General features: G+C 37.4%; 1 protein-coding gene across 1 annotated transcript in view; it reads right to left on the bottom strand.

The window, feature by feature from the left end:
- LOC132563612 (muscle-specific protein 300 kDa-like) overlaps window positions 1–21,972 on the bottom strand; it is a 224,432-nt gene that overhangs the window by 99,127 nt on the left and 103,333 nt on the right. Inside the window, 4 exon segments of the mRNA XM_060228353.1 lie at window positions 12,754–13,059; window positions 14,193–14,369; window positions 14,500–14,670; window positions 18,416–18,577. Coding sequence (XP_060084336.1) covers window positions 12,754–13,059; window positions 14,193–14,369; window positions 14,500–14,670; window positions 18,416–18,577 — 816 coding nt within the window.

Genomic DNA, 21,972 nt, shown 5'->3' with positions numbered 1-21,972 from the left:
AACTGAATTATACTGTTGGTATACCTCTATGGTAATGTGTATTACATTTATACTTCAAGATATATACATACAAGCAATGCTTGATTAAATCCATCAGGTTTAGGTGTACAATGTACATATCTTATTATTCAATTTATATTCTGAGGAATTTTTAATTCTGTAGATAGAATTTCATATCGCACTGTTAATGTATATCATCTACAGCTATACGCAGATATACTGCTGACACGGCACTTCTCAAACAATCTCAAGTCTTTATCTTTGAGAAGCTTAAGGTGTTGATCTGCCTAAATTCTCTTAAGAAGTAAATGAGGTATAAGAAAGTGTTATAACTGTTTTATAGTTTGGTCTACCTAGTTAATCTGTTTAGAAGCAGTCTACTATACTATAATCAAATCCGACATAAATGTGCTGTGTATTACATAAACTTGTCAAATCCCAGGTATGGATATAAAAATACAGAATCACATGTCACTATTTTCAGTAGAATTATACATTTATGTGACAACAACACAGATTTTAATTTTGAATTACTATTTTCAGATTTGATAACATTGATACTCACCTTGGTGTCGGAACACGAAGGACAAAGTTTCAATCACTGTTGATTGGTGACCATCCTCAAAGTGGATGTAACATACAGATAACATCTCCTACCTGATTTTATAAATAGGATACCTAGGAACCCTACTTGGTAAGGGTACCTTATTCTCAAATTAAGCCAACAATGATGGACATTGAGTAGCTAATGAGGTTAAGATAGATACATTGAAAGGTTATTCCTGTCATATCCTTAGTGCTGTAATCGCAGACTATGGTTTATGTAATGGTTTATTATAGAAGCCTGGTTTGAAGTAAAGTTTCAAATTTAGACAAAAACAGCAATAATAACATAACCAATAAAATTGACTATTTCTAGCAATTAATTGGAGTAAGGGTATACATAGTTCTGTACATTGTAGTCCCTGATAGGGACTGTTTCACCAGTACTGACCACGGTTGTCTTTGATGTGGAGTAAGGGTATACATAGTTCTGTACATTGTAGTCCCTGATAGGGACTGTTTCACCAGTACTGACCACGGTTGTCTTTGATGTGGAGTAAGGGTATACATAGTTCTGTACATTGTAGTCCCTGATAGGGACTGTTTCACCAGTACTGACCACGGTTGTCTTTGATGTGGAGTAAGGGTATACATAGTTCTGTACATTGTAGTCCCTGATAGGGACTGTTTCACCAGTACTGACCACGGTTGTCTTTGATGTGGAGTAAGGGTATACATAGTTCTGTACATTGTAGTCCCTGATAGGGACTGTTTCACCAGTACTGACCACGGTTGTCTTTGATGTGGAGTAAGGGTATACATAGTTCTGTACATTGTAGTCCCTGATAGGGACTGTTTCACCAGTACTGACCACGGTTGTCTTTGATGTGGAGTAAGGGTATACATAGTTCTGTACATTGTAGTCCCTGATAGGGACTGTTTCACCAGTACTGACCACGGTTGTCTTTGATGTGGAGTAAGGGTATACATAGTTCTGTACATTGTAGTCCCTGATAGGAACTGTTTCACCAGTACTGACCACGGTTGTCTTTGATGTGGAGTAAGGGTATACATAGTTCTGTACATTGTAGTCCCTGATAGGGACTGTTTCACCAGTACTGACCACGGTTGTCTTTGATGTGGAGTAAGGGTATACATAGTTCTGTACATTGTAGTCCCTGATAGGGACTGTTTCACCAGTACTGACCACGGTTGTCTTTGATGTGGAGTAAGGGTATACATAGTTCTGTACATTGTAGTCCCTGATAGGGACTGTTTCACCAGTACTGACCACGGTTGTCTTTGATGTGGAGTAAGGGTATACATAGTTCTGTACATTGTAGTCCCTGATAGGGACTGTTTCACCAGTACTGACCACGGTTGTCTTTGATGTGGAGTAAGGGTATACATAGTTCTGTACATTGTAGTCCCTGATAGGGACTGTTTCACCAGTACTGACCACGGTTGAGAAGTAGAGAGGACTGTTTCACCAGTACTGACCACGGTTGAGGAGTAGAGAGGACTGTTTCACCAGTACTGACCATGGTTGTCTTTGATGTGGAGTAAGGTTATACATAGTTCTGTACATTGTAGTCCCTGATAGGGACTGTTTTCAACAGTACTGACCACGGTTGAGGAGTAGAGAGGACTGTTTCACCAGTACTGACCACGGTTGAGGAGTAGAGAGGACTGTTTCACCAGTACTGACCATGGTTGTAGAGTAGAGAGGACTGTTTCACCAGTACTGACCATGGTTGAGGAGTAGAGAGGACTGTTTCACCAGTACTGACCACGGTTGAGGAGTAGAGAGGACTGTTTCACCAGTACTGACCACAGTTGTCTTTGATGTGGAGTAAGGTTATACATGGTTCTGTACATTGTAGTCCCTGATAGGGACTGTTTCACTAGTACTGACCACGGTTGTCTTTGATGTGGAGTAAGGTTTTACATGGTTCTGTTCATTGATTGACAGTTTGTTATTAATTCATTACAGACACACAAAGTGACAAACAGTACAGGACCATTAAAAGTGACAAACAGTACAGGACAATAAAAGTGAAACACTTGATTATATTTGTGCAGGATATATATATAAGTGTGTGCTTGATAAAACATTATGAGGATGAATTGAATGGTTGTATAGTCATGGAGGAAAACTCATTCTGTCATTCTAGACCAGAGCATTTCGTCCTGATCATAAGATTACATGACCTTATCAAAAGGCAAAATCTTATTCAGATTTCTGTGCTGTATCTAAGACCACAGGTCTAAAGGTCAAATGACTTCATAATGACCTCACTTGGTACAAGACACAACACATGTGGTGTACCTATATTCTTACTACCTCAATATATCAAACAGTGGCTGAGACAACTGCTTTACAAACTATTCAATCTAAGATCAAAGGCCAAAAAGGTTTCATTTTGACAAGAAACTTATACAGATTGTTTTTAGCATGTTAACAAAAACCATTTTAAAATTATAAAATGATACTTGAATTGGTGACTGTTGTCAATTTTTCAAGTCTGCACATACAGATGAAATTTCAAATTGATTTTTAAAATAAAAAAGAGCTGTTCTAGACAACTCATTGTGTCATCATTTCAATAAATTTTTGCTAAAAAGTGTTGCAGGAAATTGAATGTCATAAATGAAGGATACCAATGAAGTCATACTGAAAACAACCTGAGGCTCGCAGCTGTATGACATGAGCAGCTTTGCAGACTGCTTTAGACTTAATACTTCACACAATCTCTATCTAGGCAAATTTAATCAATTCATGACCAGACTGTGACCATAAATTTAGTTCTGAAAGACCAGCTACCTCTTTATACTAACAATATTGAGTCCTGAATCTGTTCCAATAGATTTTGTATCCATGGGATTTGAATTTGAATAACTGGCCAATTGAGAATGTCACTGTCAAAATTGATCTGATTGCATAACTATTTGGTTAGAGATTCATAGTTATAAATAATCTGATTGGATGAATGGCTTCTTTATTATGGAATTGGAGAACTGGCCAGTTGCAAAATTCACGGTAATAAATTATCTGATTGGATAACTGGCTGGACTGATTAAATAACTCTGATTGGATAACAAGCTGGCTGACAGATTCATGGTTATAAATGATCTGATTGGTCAACTGGCTGGCTGACAGATTCATGGTTATAAATGTTTTGATTGGTCAACTGGCTGGCTGACAGATTCATGGTTATAAATGATCTGATTGGTCAACTGGCTGGCTGACAGATTCATGGTTATAAATTTTTTGATTGGTCAACTGGCTGGCTGACAGATTCATGGTTATAAATGATCTGATTGGTCAACTGGCTGGCTGACAGATTCATGGTTATAAATTTTTTGATTGGTCAACTGGCTGGCTGACAGATTCATGGTTATAAATGGTCTGATTGGTCAACTGGCTGGCTGACAGATTCATGGTTATAAATGATCTTATTGGTCAACTGACTGGCTGACAGATTCATGGTTATAAATGATCTGATTGGTCAACTGGCTGGCTGACAGATTCATGGTTATAAATGATCTGATTGGTCAACTGGCTGGCTGACAGATTCATGGTTATAAATGATCTGATTGGTCAACTGGCTGGCTGACAGATTCATGGTTATAAATGATCTGATTGGTCAACTGGCTGGCTGACAGATTCATGGTTATAAATGATCTTATTGGTCAACTGGCTGGTTGAGAGAATGATCTGATTGGATAACTGGCTGGTTATGACATTCAAAAATGATCTTATTGGTCAACTGGCTGGTTGAGAGAATGATCTGATTGGATAACTGGCTGGTTATGACATTCAAAAAAAAAGAAAAAAAGAAACATTAACATGACAAACACTTAAGAATTTGATAATATATTGTTTATTCATAACAATCTTTCCTAACACTGTTCACAGGCATGCAATTACAAATCGTTTCGAAAACCAGATATCTTCGTGTAAGACTGCCAATTACCAAAAAAGGACGGAACTTCATATGTATATATAGATTTGGTTAAGTAAACTAACTGTTGCTTAGTAAAAATAACATGTAATGACATTCAATAAAAGGCACAGCTATAACGTGACACAACAGTACAGACCCTGACACAAAAACAGGCAATTCTCGTTGTTATCACAAGGAAGGAATGACTTCAAAATTCAATCCCATATACAAAGGATATCTTGATATGTAAAAACATCTCCGTACAAAATATAAATAGAATATATTCATAATCTATATGAAAGTTATATTAATATTGATCAAAAAGCATATGTTTGCAAACAATCATTAGAGACTGAAATCAAATAGTAAAACTATTTTTTTTAATCAGATATTTCAAGAGCCTACGTGATATGATGCTATGACAGAAGTGCTTCAAATGTACTAATAAATTACTAATACACACACAATCATAATAGTCACTATTTAATCCAGTCACTTTAAACTTTGTGATACTAAAAGAATTTCACAAATACACCCTCCATATAGTACCTGTGATAAAACACTTTACTGACCCCAATTAAACATCTCTACATCAGACTCACAACTAATACACATCACACTACATGATACATGGTGTGCCAGACATCAGCACCCAGAATACCTTATCTTTCTACAAATCTTTAATGAAGAAAAATCAAATGAAAAACCCTTCATACATGTTGACCAGCTATCCTGAACTTTTATAATTATCTGTCTCACTAAACTAAATGTCACATTTTACTACAGGCTAGCATTGATGGTGTGTAAATATCAATTAAAGCTTTTAATGTGTGTTATATTTGATCAATAAGCTTACACAAATGGTCCATAAGTAACACTGAATAAAGATGTGACTGGGCCTTTTGGACAGAAATGGCAGTGGAATACAATGTGTTGACAATTATGGAAGTGCTCAGGGCATGTTTAAACAAATGGCATTTTACAGGAAGCAGCAAGGACAACATTTCAGAATGTCTAGGGGCGTTGGCATATACACAACAAGGTAATGTTCCAGCTTCTGTTTCTAATGGACCTTACACCATTTGTCTTTATCAGGTATCATGCAAATACTAAATTTCCTTCCAATATGCTTGTTCAGATAGAAGTTTGCCATGTTAGCTATGTATTGTATTAAAAAAAAATCCAATGTAAATGTAACTGGGCAGAATAAACACAAACAATAGTTTTATACCTGAAGGGATCTTTGTTAGACAGGTTTACAGAAATTCAAAGAAAAATAATATAAAGTTAAGAACTGTTTGAAGAGCTGATTAATGATCTTGATGAAATACTAACACAGTTCTTTGTAATAAGGTACAAACATCCTACAATAAATACTAGGACAATAAATAAGATGACCTTTGAATAAATACATTTTCAGATCTTGTTTGTAAACAAATAAATACTGATATCATACTATCAAACCCTGACGAATCACAGCCTATTTAGGGAGTACACACCTCAGTGTGTAACAAACTGACTACCACAGAGTCTGATCCACTATATAACTACAGGCTAATTCTAACTAATCAGCTGCAATATTTCATAAACTGCTGACAAAAACACCACTGATTGCTTTGATTGAAACAAATGAAGTGGAGTTTCCAGACTGACTGATCAAATTACCTATATGCCAAAAGCAATACACAAGAATGTTGTAGGTGTGTAGCTCGTTAAATAATACAGGGTGTATTTACTTATAAACCCAAAATTATTTAAAGGATTTGTTAAACAATAAAATGGCTTAATACTTGTCTGAGATTTCTAGGTAAATAACCCTGCTTTTAACAACATGAATCCCCCTCCCTCCCTCGCCTTCCCCAAACACACCTAAATAACTTAAACAGAAGTGCAAACATCCTGTCATTTACAGTGATGAAGATAAAATCCAATATTCTCCCTTTAATCATCAGGTTCAACAATGACTTTATGGCATCAAATGAACAAAAGGAAAAATACATGCACCTAAAAGGAAATTAAATATATCACAGAATCAATGGCTAATTTCATTTCAGTAATGTAAGTATTACATCATGAAAATTGGTTTTACATTAAAAAACCTCAAATTACTGAGACATATATATCACAGAATCAATGGTTAAATTACTGAGACATATATATCACAGAATCAATGGCTAAATTACTGAGACATATATATCACAGAATCAATGGCTAAATTACTGAGACATATATATCACAGAATCAATGGCTAAATTACTGAGACATATATATCACAGAATCAATGGCTAAATTACTGAGACATATATATCACAGAATCAATGGCTAAATTACTGAGACATATATATCACAGAATTAATGGCTAAATTACTGAGACATATATATCACAGAATTAATTGCTAAATTACTGAGACATATATATCACAGAATCAATGGCTAAATTACTGAGACAAATATATATCACAGAATATATATCAATGGCTAAATTACTGAGACATATATATCACAGAATCAATGGCTAAATGAAAACAATAAACAACAAATAGTTTTCATGACCACAATAATAAGTAATATATATAGATACAGAAAAAACATATTAATAAAAAGTGGTAGAAACACCATTCAATCTTTTAACAAAGTTATTTTTTTCTTTTTTTTTTCCAGTTCAAAAGGAAAAATTTTCACAATGAATTATGAACTTTAAGATGGAAAAGAATCAAAATGGAAATTAGTAAGGTAACGCCATGAAAATACTGTATCATAACGTGTTTGTATCTTAAATATTCAACTACATGTCAGCATACCAGATTCTTGGCAAAATCAATATTCTAAATTTTATTTGCATTTAAAGAAGAAGAATTGAAAAGAATACTTATTGGTTGAAGTTTAAAACCCTGCTGTTTATTACTGTTCACCTTTCTGTAAACATTTTGTTGAACACAGCACTTTAAGGGAATTACAGGGCTGTGATAGATTGAAGTTCCATATAGAACACGAGGCCATGTAATAATACAACTTTCAGGATAGTATCATAAAGAAGCTTTCACCCGAAAATGTTTACATGAAACGGCATTAATAATCACATGAATGGACAGTGTTGGTCTTACTTTCAAATCAACAGAGTTTCACACACCACCTTTCCTGTGTATTGCACAGCGGTGTACAAAATAATGGTCCTTGTGAAAAAATCAATATCAGCTTTGTTGTAAAACTTAGATATGGAAATATTTTTACATTAACAACAAAATTTCACATCTTTATGTTGCGTACAGAAAATATCACAGTCTGAATGTTGATAAAATGAAAAAAAAAAAACAACCAAAAAACAAAACAAAACAATAACCATTTAAGAATAACTCATTTAAGAATTAAATTCTATTTGGAGCGTCTAATTCATCTCAGAAGTTAACTTTTGTAACAATCTACGATCATGATATCAAACATCTTATATAACTTGATCATAAAGTAATGTTCTACTTCATTTTTGGTTTCATTGAGCAAAAAATTATCATCTTATACCTACATATTGTTTCAAAAGTGGAATGATGTACACAACATCCATCTAAATAACACTATCTTAATCAAATATGGAGCAAAAATATCAGTGCCAAGTCACTTTCTTTCTGTAAAAGTTTGATTCTCTGTATGTTTAACATCACAAGATTGGGGGAATAATCTTGGATACAAAACAGACTACAGAATTGTTTATGGGCCATTGAGGAGGTCATCCCGGAGAGAATCTCTCATCTTCTTAGAAAGAATTTTGAGTTCTTGTGCAGCCTCTGTGGCCTCTGTGAGCACTCCGTCAAGACCATATCGATCCCGAACTCCACGACCTCTTCCATTACCCCTCCTCCTTGGAGCTTGACCTCCATCATATTCACTTTCATCAGACATAAATCCGTCCTGTTCGTCTTCGAAATGTTGGGGGAATTCTTGGATGCGTACACGACGCCTTGGTGGGGCTGAGAATACTGGCACAACATACTGAGGGGGTGGAGGAGGTGGAGGAGGGGGCTGTCGACGAGGAGGAATTTGGTAGTTACGTAAGCGATCAATTCGGTCACCTATGGCATTAAGATCGTCCTGGGTGACTCGTCCAGGAGGATACGGAGAATGGCCATTCATCTGTGGCATAGGTCCATATGTAGCTGGGGGCACATAATTCACATTCATCATTGGTTGGTTGGGCACCGGCATAGGAACAGGTTGATAGTAACTTGTAGAAGGTGCCTGGTTATCAAATCCATTCTCTTGTGAAGGAGGAGCACGACTTTGCCTTGTAGGTGGAGGCACCGGAGTGGCAAATCGTACGGGGGAGTTTCGAAGGCCACTCACACTGGACATAGGTCTGCTCCTCTCATATGGCATATCAAGACTGTGCTGTGATCGAGAGTCATTGCCATCTTTCATGTCTTTAACGTCAGACATGAGATCACGTAATCGTCCATGACGAGAATTCCGAATGGGATCACCTTCTGGGAATATTTTCATTCCAGTCTGCGTTCCCTGTTCTGACAGAGTTTGTGTGGCAGCAACTCCATGGCTGCCTGCATTTTTCAAGGTACGCACATCTGAACTCAAGGACTGTAGCATTTCTCTTGGCAGACTACCATTAGAGACTACAGACCGTGCATCATCAGTCGGAGTGTCAGAGCCGATACCCCGTTGGGCCTTGAGAGTTTTCACGTCCATCAATATACTCTTTAACAAGTCTGTTCTAGAACCTCCAAGCGACCTCCTAGTCTGATTACCAACAGAGTTTAGTGACAGGTTGGACGTCTGCATTGATGTATTCCGTGGCAAACCTTCTGTCTGGGTTTGCATGGTGCGTGGCACCTGTGTACTTATATTACGTGAGCTCCCTGACCACATGTTGCCGGGAGTCTGTGTGTGTGCATGGCCAGGTGTCTGACATGCTGCATCCTGAAGATCATCAGGATTGATCTGGGGAAAGTCTCCAATTATATAACTGCCAGTGGACTCTGCATCTGACACAGCTTCTAATAACAACTGACTGGGTGTACCTCTCATCGTGTCTAAAGTCTGGGAACCAAAAACGTCGACTGTATCAAAACTCGAAGCGTGCATGGTATAGTAAGTCTCACCATATCCAGACTCTTCACTTTCTGACTCACATCCTGCGGCAGCTGCTCCACCTTTCTTCAGATCATGATCAGGACGACTGCTGTGTGAGCGACGAGATGAATGAGGAGTTTGTGGCTGGCTTCCTTGTCCACGCCTTATTTTACGTCTACTTGGGGTACTGTCATGGCCTCCACGTACTGAAGGAGGATATCTAAACACACTGTCATCACCATCATCGTCATCATCGTCATTGTCACTGTTATGTGATCCAAGGAGATTGCTGCGCCGTCCTGATGAACGAGCAGATGGGTCCGACGTTTGCGTGGAACGGCACTTGCGTCTCTGCAGGGTAGATAGATGAGTGAGGAATAGCAGTAATATAATACATCATTAACAAAGGACGGATTAATGTCAGAAAACACTTTAGATGTCAGTCAACTTTAAACTCTCACAGCAGTCATTAAGATTTAACACCAATGTTTAACACAAAATTCTCCATAGCATTAATCAAAAGTATTAATGGACAAAGTGATTTAACATTTTTTAGTAACAATTTATTGATATTGTCCTAAAGTTTGTAAAGAAGTGGTAAATAAATGAGACATACAAGGAAGAAGAGATTACTTTCTTTCCACACCAACCAAGCACCAATGAAAGCAGCCCCCTGCTTTTGCCACCAAATCACACAAAATCTCCCTACTAGCTAGCTACATATCTATCTATAGCACAGTAAAAGTTGCAGACTTGCTTTGCATTGGGACTGCCACATAATAAGGCACAGAGTATGAGGAAGGTTTAAATATCGGACTTTTCCAAAAAGTTTATCCAATTTCAGTAACAGTACGGTAATGGACAAATTATCGATCTTTTATTCTACTAATACACCACTTACCTCAATATACACAGGTCACCATAAATAAATAATGTCTAAAGCCACACCAGGAAAGAGAGAACTCACACCAGTGAAAGCATAAAATGAAAGACACATGAGTTCTATAGAGCAGATAAACAATGGGTAAGATGATAACTCACCTACTTCAGGTTAGTGTTAAACTGTACTACAGATAAAATGGCCATAGTGAAGAGAGAGAAAATCAACAGACTTTAAATATCCTGTCCCACAGCTGTTCAGTTCTCATTGACCTACTGTGTACCCAGATAGCTGAGAGGCATTCAAGCAAGTTTTAGTGAATTATTTGTCTCTGTATTGATCCAATACATAAGTTGCCTGACATGTTTTAACAGGTTCTCAATCTGCCGGTAATCCAATTCCCGCCAAAATTCTAATCAGATTACAGATCTGACTTCTATATACCAAATAAGGCTGAGGATTGGACAGTGCAGCTAGAGGTCTGATCAACACTACTACAGTTAACACCACAAACTTAGGCAGATATACTGGATAATATACAGGGATACTAAAGATAATATATAATAGAAAAGGTGAATGAATCAATAATTTTAGTCTGTTGATAGATTAAGAGATAAGTGTTTAAATAACGCTAAGGTAGGACTGGATAGACTGACAGATAAAGCTGAGAGATGTACGTATAGAAAAGAGACAGAGCCAGCAGGGCATGCTCATCATTTACCACTTCAGTTGTCATCATACTTACTCAATTCTGAGTTATCTTGTCGTGACCAGCCAGTCATCCATATATACACACAGATTTATTCATCAGATTGTTCATCGATATAATAAACTGCTCATTCTCCGTGCAATATTTCCCTAACACGAACTTGCTACTGTTTTGAAGACGTCATTGTTGCTGCGGCATCCAGATGGAAGCACACTTTACAACAGTACAACACAATTGGACTTTTAACTCACTTTCCTATTGTTATGCCGGCTTTAAATCCATCGCATGCTTAAACCCGTCTTACCACGACAAGGTCTTATGGTCAACCAGCCAGCCAGTGTGCTAAGTTTAAATTGATCTGGGTAGCTGCCAGCCATAATCAACAAGATAAAGGGTATACAGTTTATGTTTGCTCTTCCAATATACAAACGGGCCCGGCACCCTCAGTCCCGTCAGTCAACTTTATCGATTACGCCCCCTTATCAATGGCTTATCCCAGCCTGGGTTACCCAGCCACATTCTCAGCCAATCAACAGACATGGGATAGAAGTTGGTCAGAGTATGTATATACATAGCATGTTTTGTACTAAAATAGTCCATTTATCTTAGAGTGAGGAGCTTTCTATAATGTCAAAGGATATCTACCCAAGTTGTTGTACTGATGTTTATATTATCAAACTGAGCTTAAGGTGAAGGAATAAATTTTAACACATTAATGACAAATAAAAAATGAGAGATTTATTTTTTCATTCTAATAATTTAACTACGAGCATGGGACAAAGGATGAGTGCTGGAATGGAATTGCAAAGGTGAAAAGACACTGAGATAATTAAAGTGATATACAACATCGACTCATGTGTTGCCTTTCGATAAGACGATAGCTGATAATTAGGATGACATCAAACGATCAAAGGATACATAAAGAAAAATACACAATATGGTGACATGTGGTTTTATTGATAGCCAACTTGTTTCTGTTCCGATGGGGTACAATTGTGATATATTTACTGAAGGGATTGTACAGGACTACTGTTGTCTCACGAGGCATGCAAAGCAAGTGGGCAACTATGTAACATTACATCAGCAAACACAGTATCAAAATGTATGTAAACTGTGAATATAAGGCCTGCCTTCTGAACAAGGGAGAAAACTTATCAAACCAGACAGTAGCATCAACATACTATCTTCGTGTCTAGCTACCAATTTGGCATAAGACTACACCATTTTGGACAACAAATTCTAGTGGACGAAGGTAGCCATTACAGATGTTAGGGTTACCACCATTAGTAATGCAGCGGTTTGTCAGTGTTCACACAGTTTACACACATCAGCTCTTACAGGGCCTCAACCTCACTATCAATTCTCAAAATTCATCTTAATGAAAGTTATGCTTTTTATTTTGGAATTTCCAAATTTATCAAATATAGGATTTGAAATTCTCCTAGAGACAAAATTCATATAACATCTGAATAATGTACATGAAGAAAATGACATAGTTTTGATTGCTGTTGACCTTTCTGACAAGGTAGTGATCCTTGGTGTTTGATGTTGAGAGTTGATAAGGGATGAGGCCTTCCTTGCAGACTACTCACACATACCTTTAGCTGGGCTGACTTCTCCACAACAGCAACATCTGCAGCTTCGATCTTCTCTAGCTCCTCAACGAAATTAGCCAGATCTTGATCCATGTCTGTTTGTTGTTCCTGGAGGTCACGGTTACTCTGGAGAGCTTGTTCCCTATCCTCCAGTAGATTCTCAATTTGTCCAAGGAGTTCTTCCCAGTCCTCTCGCACAGCACGCATCACTGGGTCTACGAGGGCAGGGTTGTGCTGGGTCAAATCCCGGTACCGATTTAAGAATGCATCTACAGCCGGTCCACGCCCTTGTACTTCTTCCCTCAGAGCCTGTAATCAGGAACAATTTTTTGTTTAAACACAATACAACAGGTTGTATTTAACTTCTAAATGGAAGATTATACCAATGACTTTAATTAAAGTACTGAAATTACTGAAAAGCTAAACATGTTGAGAATATATAAATTTGTAACTTTAAATGTGAGATATAATCCACCACACATAAAACAATGCAACTCGTTTACAGAAGATGACTAGCTAATGGTCAAATTTTAAATTTTGAATACTTTTTACCATCAAATCGGTGTAATCTGTGCAAAATTCACAGAAACAAATTAATGTTCTAAATAAAAAAAAATGCCACTGGTGTTCCATTGGATATTAAACTCACAACCAAACTTTACAACTAGTTATAAATTATAAAAACTGTAAAAACCCACATTTTTTATTGTTAAGAAATGACAAATGATGAATTGGTCCGCTTGCTAGTGTATTGGCTGAAGGTAGTGTTGACATATTGGCTTGCTGAGTCTACATTGGGCCTGTGAGTCTTCCGATTATATGATTACTTTTTCGTCATATTAAGGATAGTTTTCGCATGCCTATCTCATAAAAATGTACAGCGAAAGACTTTGGCAAAGTACACTTGTCTACATTCAGTGCCTTGCATACTGATCGTTTGCAATACAGAGATTGGGCCACCGTTTGTGTGTCAGCTGGTACATACACTAAGTGACAGTAGGACTTGAAAGCTTTGAGTTCATCATTACCAAGTTTGTGTAACCAGGAATATCAAAAACCAGAGATGCTTATGAGTTATCTATACATTCCGTAAGTTATAAAACAATTCTGAGATGAATTCTTTTTTGTGACTGATCCATAACTAAATCAACATATAAAAAGACGATGTTGTCTGAAGATGCGTCACAAGTACTGATGGCATTTGTATAAAATGTACAAATGTGTGCCATCCTGTCATTCTTCCTAGTTACATTACATTTCACCTAAAAACCTATCCATGTTATCCTTGGACTTCTCTTTAAATATGCCCAGAATTTCCTATCCTCAAAATCCCTTAAGAGTTTTTTGGCTTAGAATAGTGTTGTGTACATTAAATAAGCAAGACTTTTTAAGTATATGATAATGAATGTCCACTAAACCAGCATTCTCTATAAATCCCTTACCTGTAGATTTGCTATTTCCAGTTCAGCTGCTTCAGCGTGGAGTTTCGCAGGTCGCTGTTCCATCACCTGTAATTCTTCCTGTTTACTGTGTAGCCAGTTCCGCAAGTCAGTTCTCTGACGATCGACAGACTCCCACTGACCAATAGTATCCCGAACATTTTCCATGCGGTTTTCAACCTGAAGCGGATATGAATTTAACAATCAATCTTTGCATCTATATTAAATATCATCATATTGTACAACTGATTTTTGAAGTCATTTAGTTCTGAAATATTCAGAAAAAATCCAGTTGTAACAAAAATGTTACCTGTGAGATGGCTTCCTTGAGTTCAGTGGTAACTTGATCGGCAAGCACTGCTACTGGGGACGGCAGGTCTTTTTCACTCTGGTCGAGACTATCCATGCTACCCAGATTATCAAAACGATGGGATGCATTTGTCATTTCTTGTTTCATGCCATTCAATTTCTCCCACATTGTCTAAGGACAAAAACAAAATAATAAAAAATTCTACCACAAAGAATCTATCAAATACAACACACATATCATACAACGGGTAAAACAAAATCCAACATAAAATCAACTCTGCATCAAACACAGTACACTATAGTACACTCTACCCTGTCTCAGGACTGTATCAAACACCACAGTACACTATAGTACACTCTACTCTGTCTCAGGACTGTATCAAACACCACAGTACACTATAGTACATTCTACCCTGTCTCAGGACTGTATCAAACACAGTACACTATAGTACACTCTACCCTGTCTCAGGACTGTATCAAACACCACAGTGCACTATAGTACACTCTACCCTGTCTCAGGACTGTATCAAACACAGTACACTATAGTACACTCTACCCTGTCTCAGGACTGTATCAAACACCACAGTACACTATAGTACACTCTACCCTGTCTAAGGACTGTATCAAACACATACACTATAGTACACTCTACCCTGTCTCAGGACTGTATCAAACACCACAGTACACTATAGTACACTCTACCCTGTCTCAGGACTGTATCAAACACCACAGTACACTATAGTACACTCTACCCTGTCTCAGAACTGTATCAAACACCACAGTACACTATAGTACACTCTACCCTGTCTCAGGACTGTATCAAACACCACAGTACAATATAGTACACTCTACCCTGTCTCAGGACTGTATCAAACACAGTACACTATAGTACACTCTACCCTGTCTCAGGACTGTATCAAACACCACAGTACACTATAGTACACTCTACCCTGTCTCAGGACTGTATCAAACACAGTACACTATAGTACACTCTACCCTGTCTCAGGACTGTATCAAACACAGTACACTATAGTACACTCTACCCTGTCTCAGGACTGTATCAAACACCACAGTACACTATAGTACACTCTACCCTGTCTCAGGACTGTATCAAACACCACAGTATACTATAGTACACTCTACCCTGTCTCAGGACTGTATCAAACACAGTACACTATAGTACACTCTACCCTGTCTCAGGACTGTATCAAACACCACAGTACACTATAGTACACTCTACCCTGTCTCAGGACTGTATCAAACACAGTACACTATAGTACACTCCTCCCTGTCTCAGGACTGTATCAAACACCACAGTACATTATAGTACACTCTACTCTGTCTCAGGACTGTATCAAACACAGTACAATATAGTACACTCTACCCTGTCTCAGGACTGTATCAAACACCACAGTACACTATAGTACACTCTACCCTGTCTCAGGACTGTATCAAACACAGTACACTATAGTACACTCTACCCTGTCTCAGGACTGTATCAAACACCACAGTACAATATAGTACACTCTACCCTGTCTCAGGACTGTATCAAACACCACAGTACACTATAGTACACTCTACCCTGTACCCTGTATCAAACACAGACACTATAGTCTACCCTGTCAAGGACTGTATCAAACACAGTACACTATAGTACACTCTACCCTGTCTCAGGACTGTATCAAACACAGTACACTATAGTACACTCTACCCTGTCTCAGGACTGTATCAAACACCACAGTACACTATAGTACACTCTACCCTGTCTCAGGACTGTATCAAACACAGTACACTATAGTACACTCTACCCTGTCTCAGGACTGTATCAAACACAGTACACTATAGTACACTCTACCCTGTCTCAGGACTGTATCAAACACCTCAGTACACTATAGTACACTCTACCCTGTCTCAGGACTGTATCAAACACCACAGTACACTATAGTACACTCTACCCTGTCTCAGGACTGTATCAAACACAGTACACTATAGTACACTCTACCCTGTCTCAGGACTGTATCAAACACCACAGTACACTATAGTACACTCTACCCTGTCTAAGGACTGTATCAAACACAGTACACTATAGTACACTCTACCCTGTCTCAGGACTGTATCAAACACAGTACACTATAGTACACTCTACCCTGTCTAAGGACTGTATCAAACACACAGTACACTATAGTACACTCTACCCTGTCTCAGGACTGTATCAAACACACAGTACACTATAGTACACTCTACCCTGTCTCAGGACTGTATCAAACACCACAGTACACTATAGTACACTCTACCCTGTCTCAGGACTGTATCAAACACCACAGTACACTATAGTACACTCTACCCTATCTAAGACCTGTATCAAACACCACAGTACACTATAGTACACTCTACCCTGTCTCAGGACTGTATCAAACACCACAGTACACTATAGTACACTCTACCCTGTCTCAGGACTGTATCAAACACAGTACACTATAGTACACTCTACCCTGTCTCAGGACTGTATCAAACACAGTACACTATAGTACACTCTACCCTGTCTCAGGACTGTATCAAACACCACAGTACACTATAGTACACTCTACCCTGTCTCAGGACTGTATCAAACACAGTACACTATAGTACACTCTACCCTGTCTCAGGACTGTATCAAACACCACAGTACACTATAGTACACTCTACCCTGTCTCAGGACTGTATCAAACACAGTACACTATAGTACACTCTACCCTGTCTCAGGACTGTATCAAACACCACAGTACACTATCAAACACCACAGTACACTCTACCCTGTCTCAGGACTGTATCAAACACAGTACACTATAGTACACTCTACCCTGTCTCAGGACTGTATCAAACACCACAGTACACTATAGTACACTCTACCCTGTCTCAGGACTGTATCAAACACAGTACACTATAGTACACTCTACCCTGTCTCAGGACTGTATCAAACACCACAGTACACTATAGTACACTCTACCCTGTCTCAGGACTGTATCAAACACCACAGTATACTATAGTACACTCTACTCTGTCTCAGGACTGTATCAAACACCACAGTACACTATAGTACACTGTACCCTATCTAAGACCTGTATCAAACACCACAGTACACTCTCGTACACTATCCTGTCCAATAATTGTATCAATACCACAGTACACTATAGTACACTCTACCCTGTCTCAGGACTGTATCAAACACCACAGTACACTATAGTACACTCTACTCTGTCTCAGGATTGTATCAAACACCACAGTACACTATAGTACACTCTACCCTGTCTCAGGACTGTATCAAACACCACAGTACACTATAGCACACTCTATCCTGTCTCAGGATTGTATCAAACACCACAGTACACTATAGTACACTCTACCCTGTCTCAGGACTGTATCAAACACAGTACACTATAGTACACTCTACCCTGTCTCAGGATTGTATCAAACACCACAGTACACTATAGTACACTTTACCCTGTCTCAGGACTGTATCAATCACAACAGTACACTCTCGTACACTATCTTGTCCAATAATTGTATCAATACCACAGTACACTATAGTACATTCTACCCTATCCAATAATTGTATCAAACACACAGTACAATATAGTACACTCTACCCTGTCTCAGGACTGCATCAAACACCACAGTACACTATAGTACACTCTACCCTGTCTCAGAACTGTATCAAACACCACAGTACAATATAGTACATACACTCTACCCTGTACAAGAACTATATCAAACACAGTTCACTCAATATTGATATTAACCTCCCAAAACTATGAAGTAAATTATCAACAGCCATAGCATAATGTATAACCAACTACAAAGACGGAAAGACATCATGGTCATTCCTGACTGAAATTTCATGGCCTTTTGACCTGATATTCAAGGTCAGCACTACTTACCCTAATGTTGTCCAGTTTATTCTGGGCAGCCTGTAAGTTATCAGGCACCTGAGCATCACAATCACCAAGCCAGCGTGGGAATTCTTCATTAAGATACTGGTCATTCCTATCCAGCAGATCCTTGTAGTCCTGCCAGCGTTGCATGACATCAGCAAGACGATTCTGTACAAAAATTTACCATGACTGGTCAAACACACCTGTACCTGAGCCATTACACCTTGTGTGATCTAGTGGTATACTATCAATTTGTCTATTGCAGAGGAATGCTTTTCACTTTAGTGTGCACATTCAGGTAGTTGTGATATTTTCTTTTTTGAAAGAAAAGGCCTATTGGGCTGCATTCCTTCCCTTGTATTCAATTAGACTTTCAAAATGGGTTAAAATCAAATGTATTTCAGCAAAAATTTTAATATTTAGACTTAAAATTCCAGGTTTTACATTTATCAACTAAACCTGAACAATTTTACAGCTTTAGAACTTTCAGTTAAATAGAAGAATTCATCAGTATGTTCCATTCCCTGACCTTGAATATCGGTCAAGTCAATTTCATTTCCAAAACATTGTAGCACTCAAAGTTAACAAGTTCATGATGCAGCATCAGGTTTCTAGAGCTTTCGGTCTTTCAGAGGAAGTCTTTGGAGCATTCTAACAAACCTGAACTGTTTTTTTTTTACATATTTCAAGGTCATTTCTTTCAAAAACTTGATTCCACTTCACACCAAAAACCTTCTGGCCTGGTATCTGTATTTTAGACCCTTTGTTCAATCAGAAGAAGTTGTTTGAATGTTTTGACCCTTGGGATCTACAAATATTGATCAAGGTCATTTCTTTCACAACATTTGGCTGGGTATTATCTTTTATTACTTTCTGTGTAATATGACACTATTTAACAGTCTATATATCTGTGGAATATGACACTATTTGACAGTCTGTATATCTGTGTAATATAATACTATTTGACAGTCTGTATATCTGTGTAATATGACACTATTTAACAGTCTATATATCTGTGGAATATGACACTATTTGACAGTCTGTATATCTGTGTAATATAATACTATTTGACAGTCTGTATATCTGTGTAATATAATACTATTTGACAGTCTGTATATCTGTGTAATATGATACTATTTAACAGTCTATATATCTGTGGAATATGACACTATTTAACAGTCTATATATCAGTGGAATATGATACTAATTGACAGTCTGTTTATCTGTGTAATATGATACTAATTGACAGTCTGTTTATCTGTGTAATATGATACTAATTGAGTCTGTTTATCTCCGTAATATATAATATTACTTGACAGTCTTTGTAATATGATACTATTTGAGAACCTGTTTATCTGTGTAATATTCTTTCCCAGCTTGTGTACAAGGGAGATTAAATCAAACACAAGTACTGAAGTTGTATTTTGTATAATTCTTTATTAAATAATGACATAACTACTGAGATGGTGTTGTAATGCTTGACTACCACAGCCAAACTACAAACCCATAACACTTAAATTCTTCCACATCTGTTGAATGTAAAAATGACACTGGTGAATTTAATATTTTCACCTTTTCAGTCTTTAGACTGAATTCTTGGCTATGTAACACAACCCACTTCTACAAATTTCAACAGAAACAGAGTTCACATGTGATAACAAGTTATGGAGAGAATTCAGGTTAAGAGGCTGGTTATAAAAGGCACAACCTATGGCTCAACAGTTTTACTTGGTATACTAAAACACGTAAAATATAACAGTGTGACACTTATAATACAATAAATGCCACATGTTTATACTGGCAAGTATTCATGGTGAATCCTACAGGTGAAAAAATGTCTGGTGCTAGTTAGAACATTCAATCATGCATGGAGGTATATGGAATTAATTAAAAAGTGAAGTCAAATATCACAGAGGTCAAGGTTAAAAGGTCAACATCTGACCTACGTTGAATGTAGCCTTGGAGACATGCACAAAAAAAAACTGTTAGCAACCAAAACCAGACGAAACACAATTGTTAGATATGTCACCACGCGAACCAACTCTAACGATGTAGCAGAGGTGAAACTATTTATAGTTTCCCAATGGTAAATTAAAAATTCATACAAAATGATAAATAAAAAAAAAAAAATCCCTAGCACACATATAGTTACAACTTAAGACAAATGTACTAATCAAGTTATAGAAGTTTTTACAAATCAACAATCAATGATGGCTGTTCAATGTATAGATAAAATACGGAAAAAATATATATATTGTGGACGGATGTAACACCAGATTGCTTTTACTCAAAACATTATAAACACATTCACAAAGTCACTAGATCTATTTGTTAAGCACCATATATATGATTTTGATGAAAATACTGATTAAATTAATACACAAGAGAGATTGTAAGTAAGCTAACAAATACTGCTGACACACGTGTGTGATCTGGTGTAAAACAATGGCCACTCGCATGATCACACATGACTAACTCTGGAATGGCACAGATAACAGCTGAGAATAAATATCACTGAGTGTATAACACGTATCACCCATATCTTTTTATCACAATGCTTTTGTATCACATGGTTTCTGTTCCAGTTAAATGGAATGTTGAAAGGCTTAAGAATGTCCACAGTCCACCAGAATCTGTTGTTCTTTCCGAGAAATCTTCCATTCTTGTAACTATAAAAGTGAGCCTGCTTCCATTTGACTAATTAGGCAGGATTTTTGTACACCAAATGTTCAGGAAGTACTCATATCACTATACTTGTCACTCTAGCAACACATGTCTCCTTGTAGGTGAACCGAGTCTTAAACAAACCATAGCATAGTCATCAATGAAGTTTGAGAACTGACCGTGGCGGAGTAATCAGGGGTGACCTGAGGTGACCAGGAACTGACCAGGTTGCAATCAGTACCAGTAGAGATCAATGTGATCCAAAACTACCTGTGAAGGAGATTAACAGAGAGTCTCACTCACAAACCTATCACAATCAACCCTTAATCATATAACCAGCGGATCCAGGGCAGGCCAAACTACCACACAGACAGTCTATTCACAAAAAGTCTGCTAACATATAGCAAACAAAAGGTACTTGTGTAGGGTCTATATATAATTGCATCCAATGTTATCTTAGAAAAAAGTTGATATTAACAGTAACTGAAAGATATTTTCTGGAACCTAATATTCTATCATAATTTATTTCCATCACCCTGGTTATCTCCCCTGGATCCACTGACGAATGTTTGTCTCTAACAAGTACACATTAATCCAAGCAAAATTTACCCACAAACTTACTAGCAATGAGTTCAAATGAAGACTAGGAACTAATTATTGGCAAGTACTTAGCATTTCATAGCATTATATACATTTGTCATAAAACTTTTTCACATACTATGGCTGTTTGATCTATCTACACATTCAAACTGAATCATTTTTGATTTTTTTGTTTTAAATCTTAATAACATCTCCCATTAACACACAAAATGATGGCAGATAAAGGATTTATCAGTTGTTAATGACAGTTTTGGCAATCCTTCACCTACAGAAATATTTGTGACACAGTGGATCCAGAA

The sequence above is a fragment of the Ylistrum balloti genome, unplaced genomic scaffold (genome assembly GCF_031769215.1).
Source record: "Ylistrum balloti isolate Yb309-2 unplaced genomic scaffold, AGI_CSIRO_Ybal_v1 Utg371796, whole genome shotgun sequence".
In the NCBI taxonomy this organism is placed as follows: domain Eukaryota; kingdom Metazoa; phylum Mollusca; class Bivalvia; order Pectinida; family Pectinidae; genus Ylistrum; species Ylistrum balloti.
Note: the sequence above shows the minus strand (reverse complement) of the source record. Positions and strands in the feature narration are given on the sequence as shown.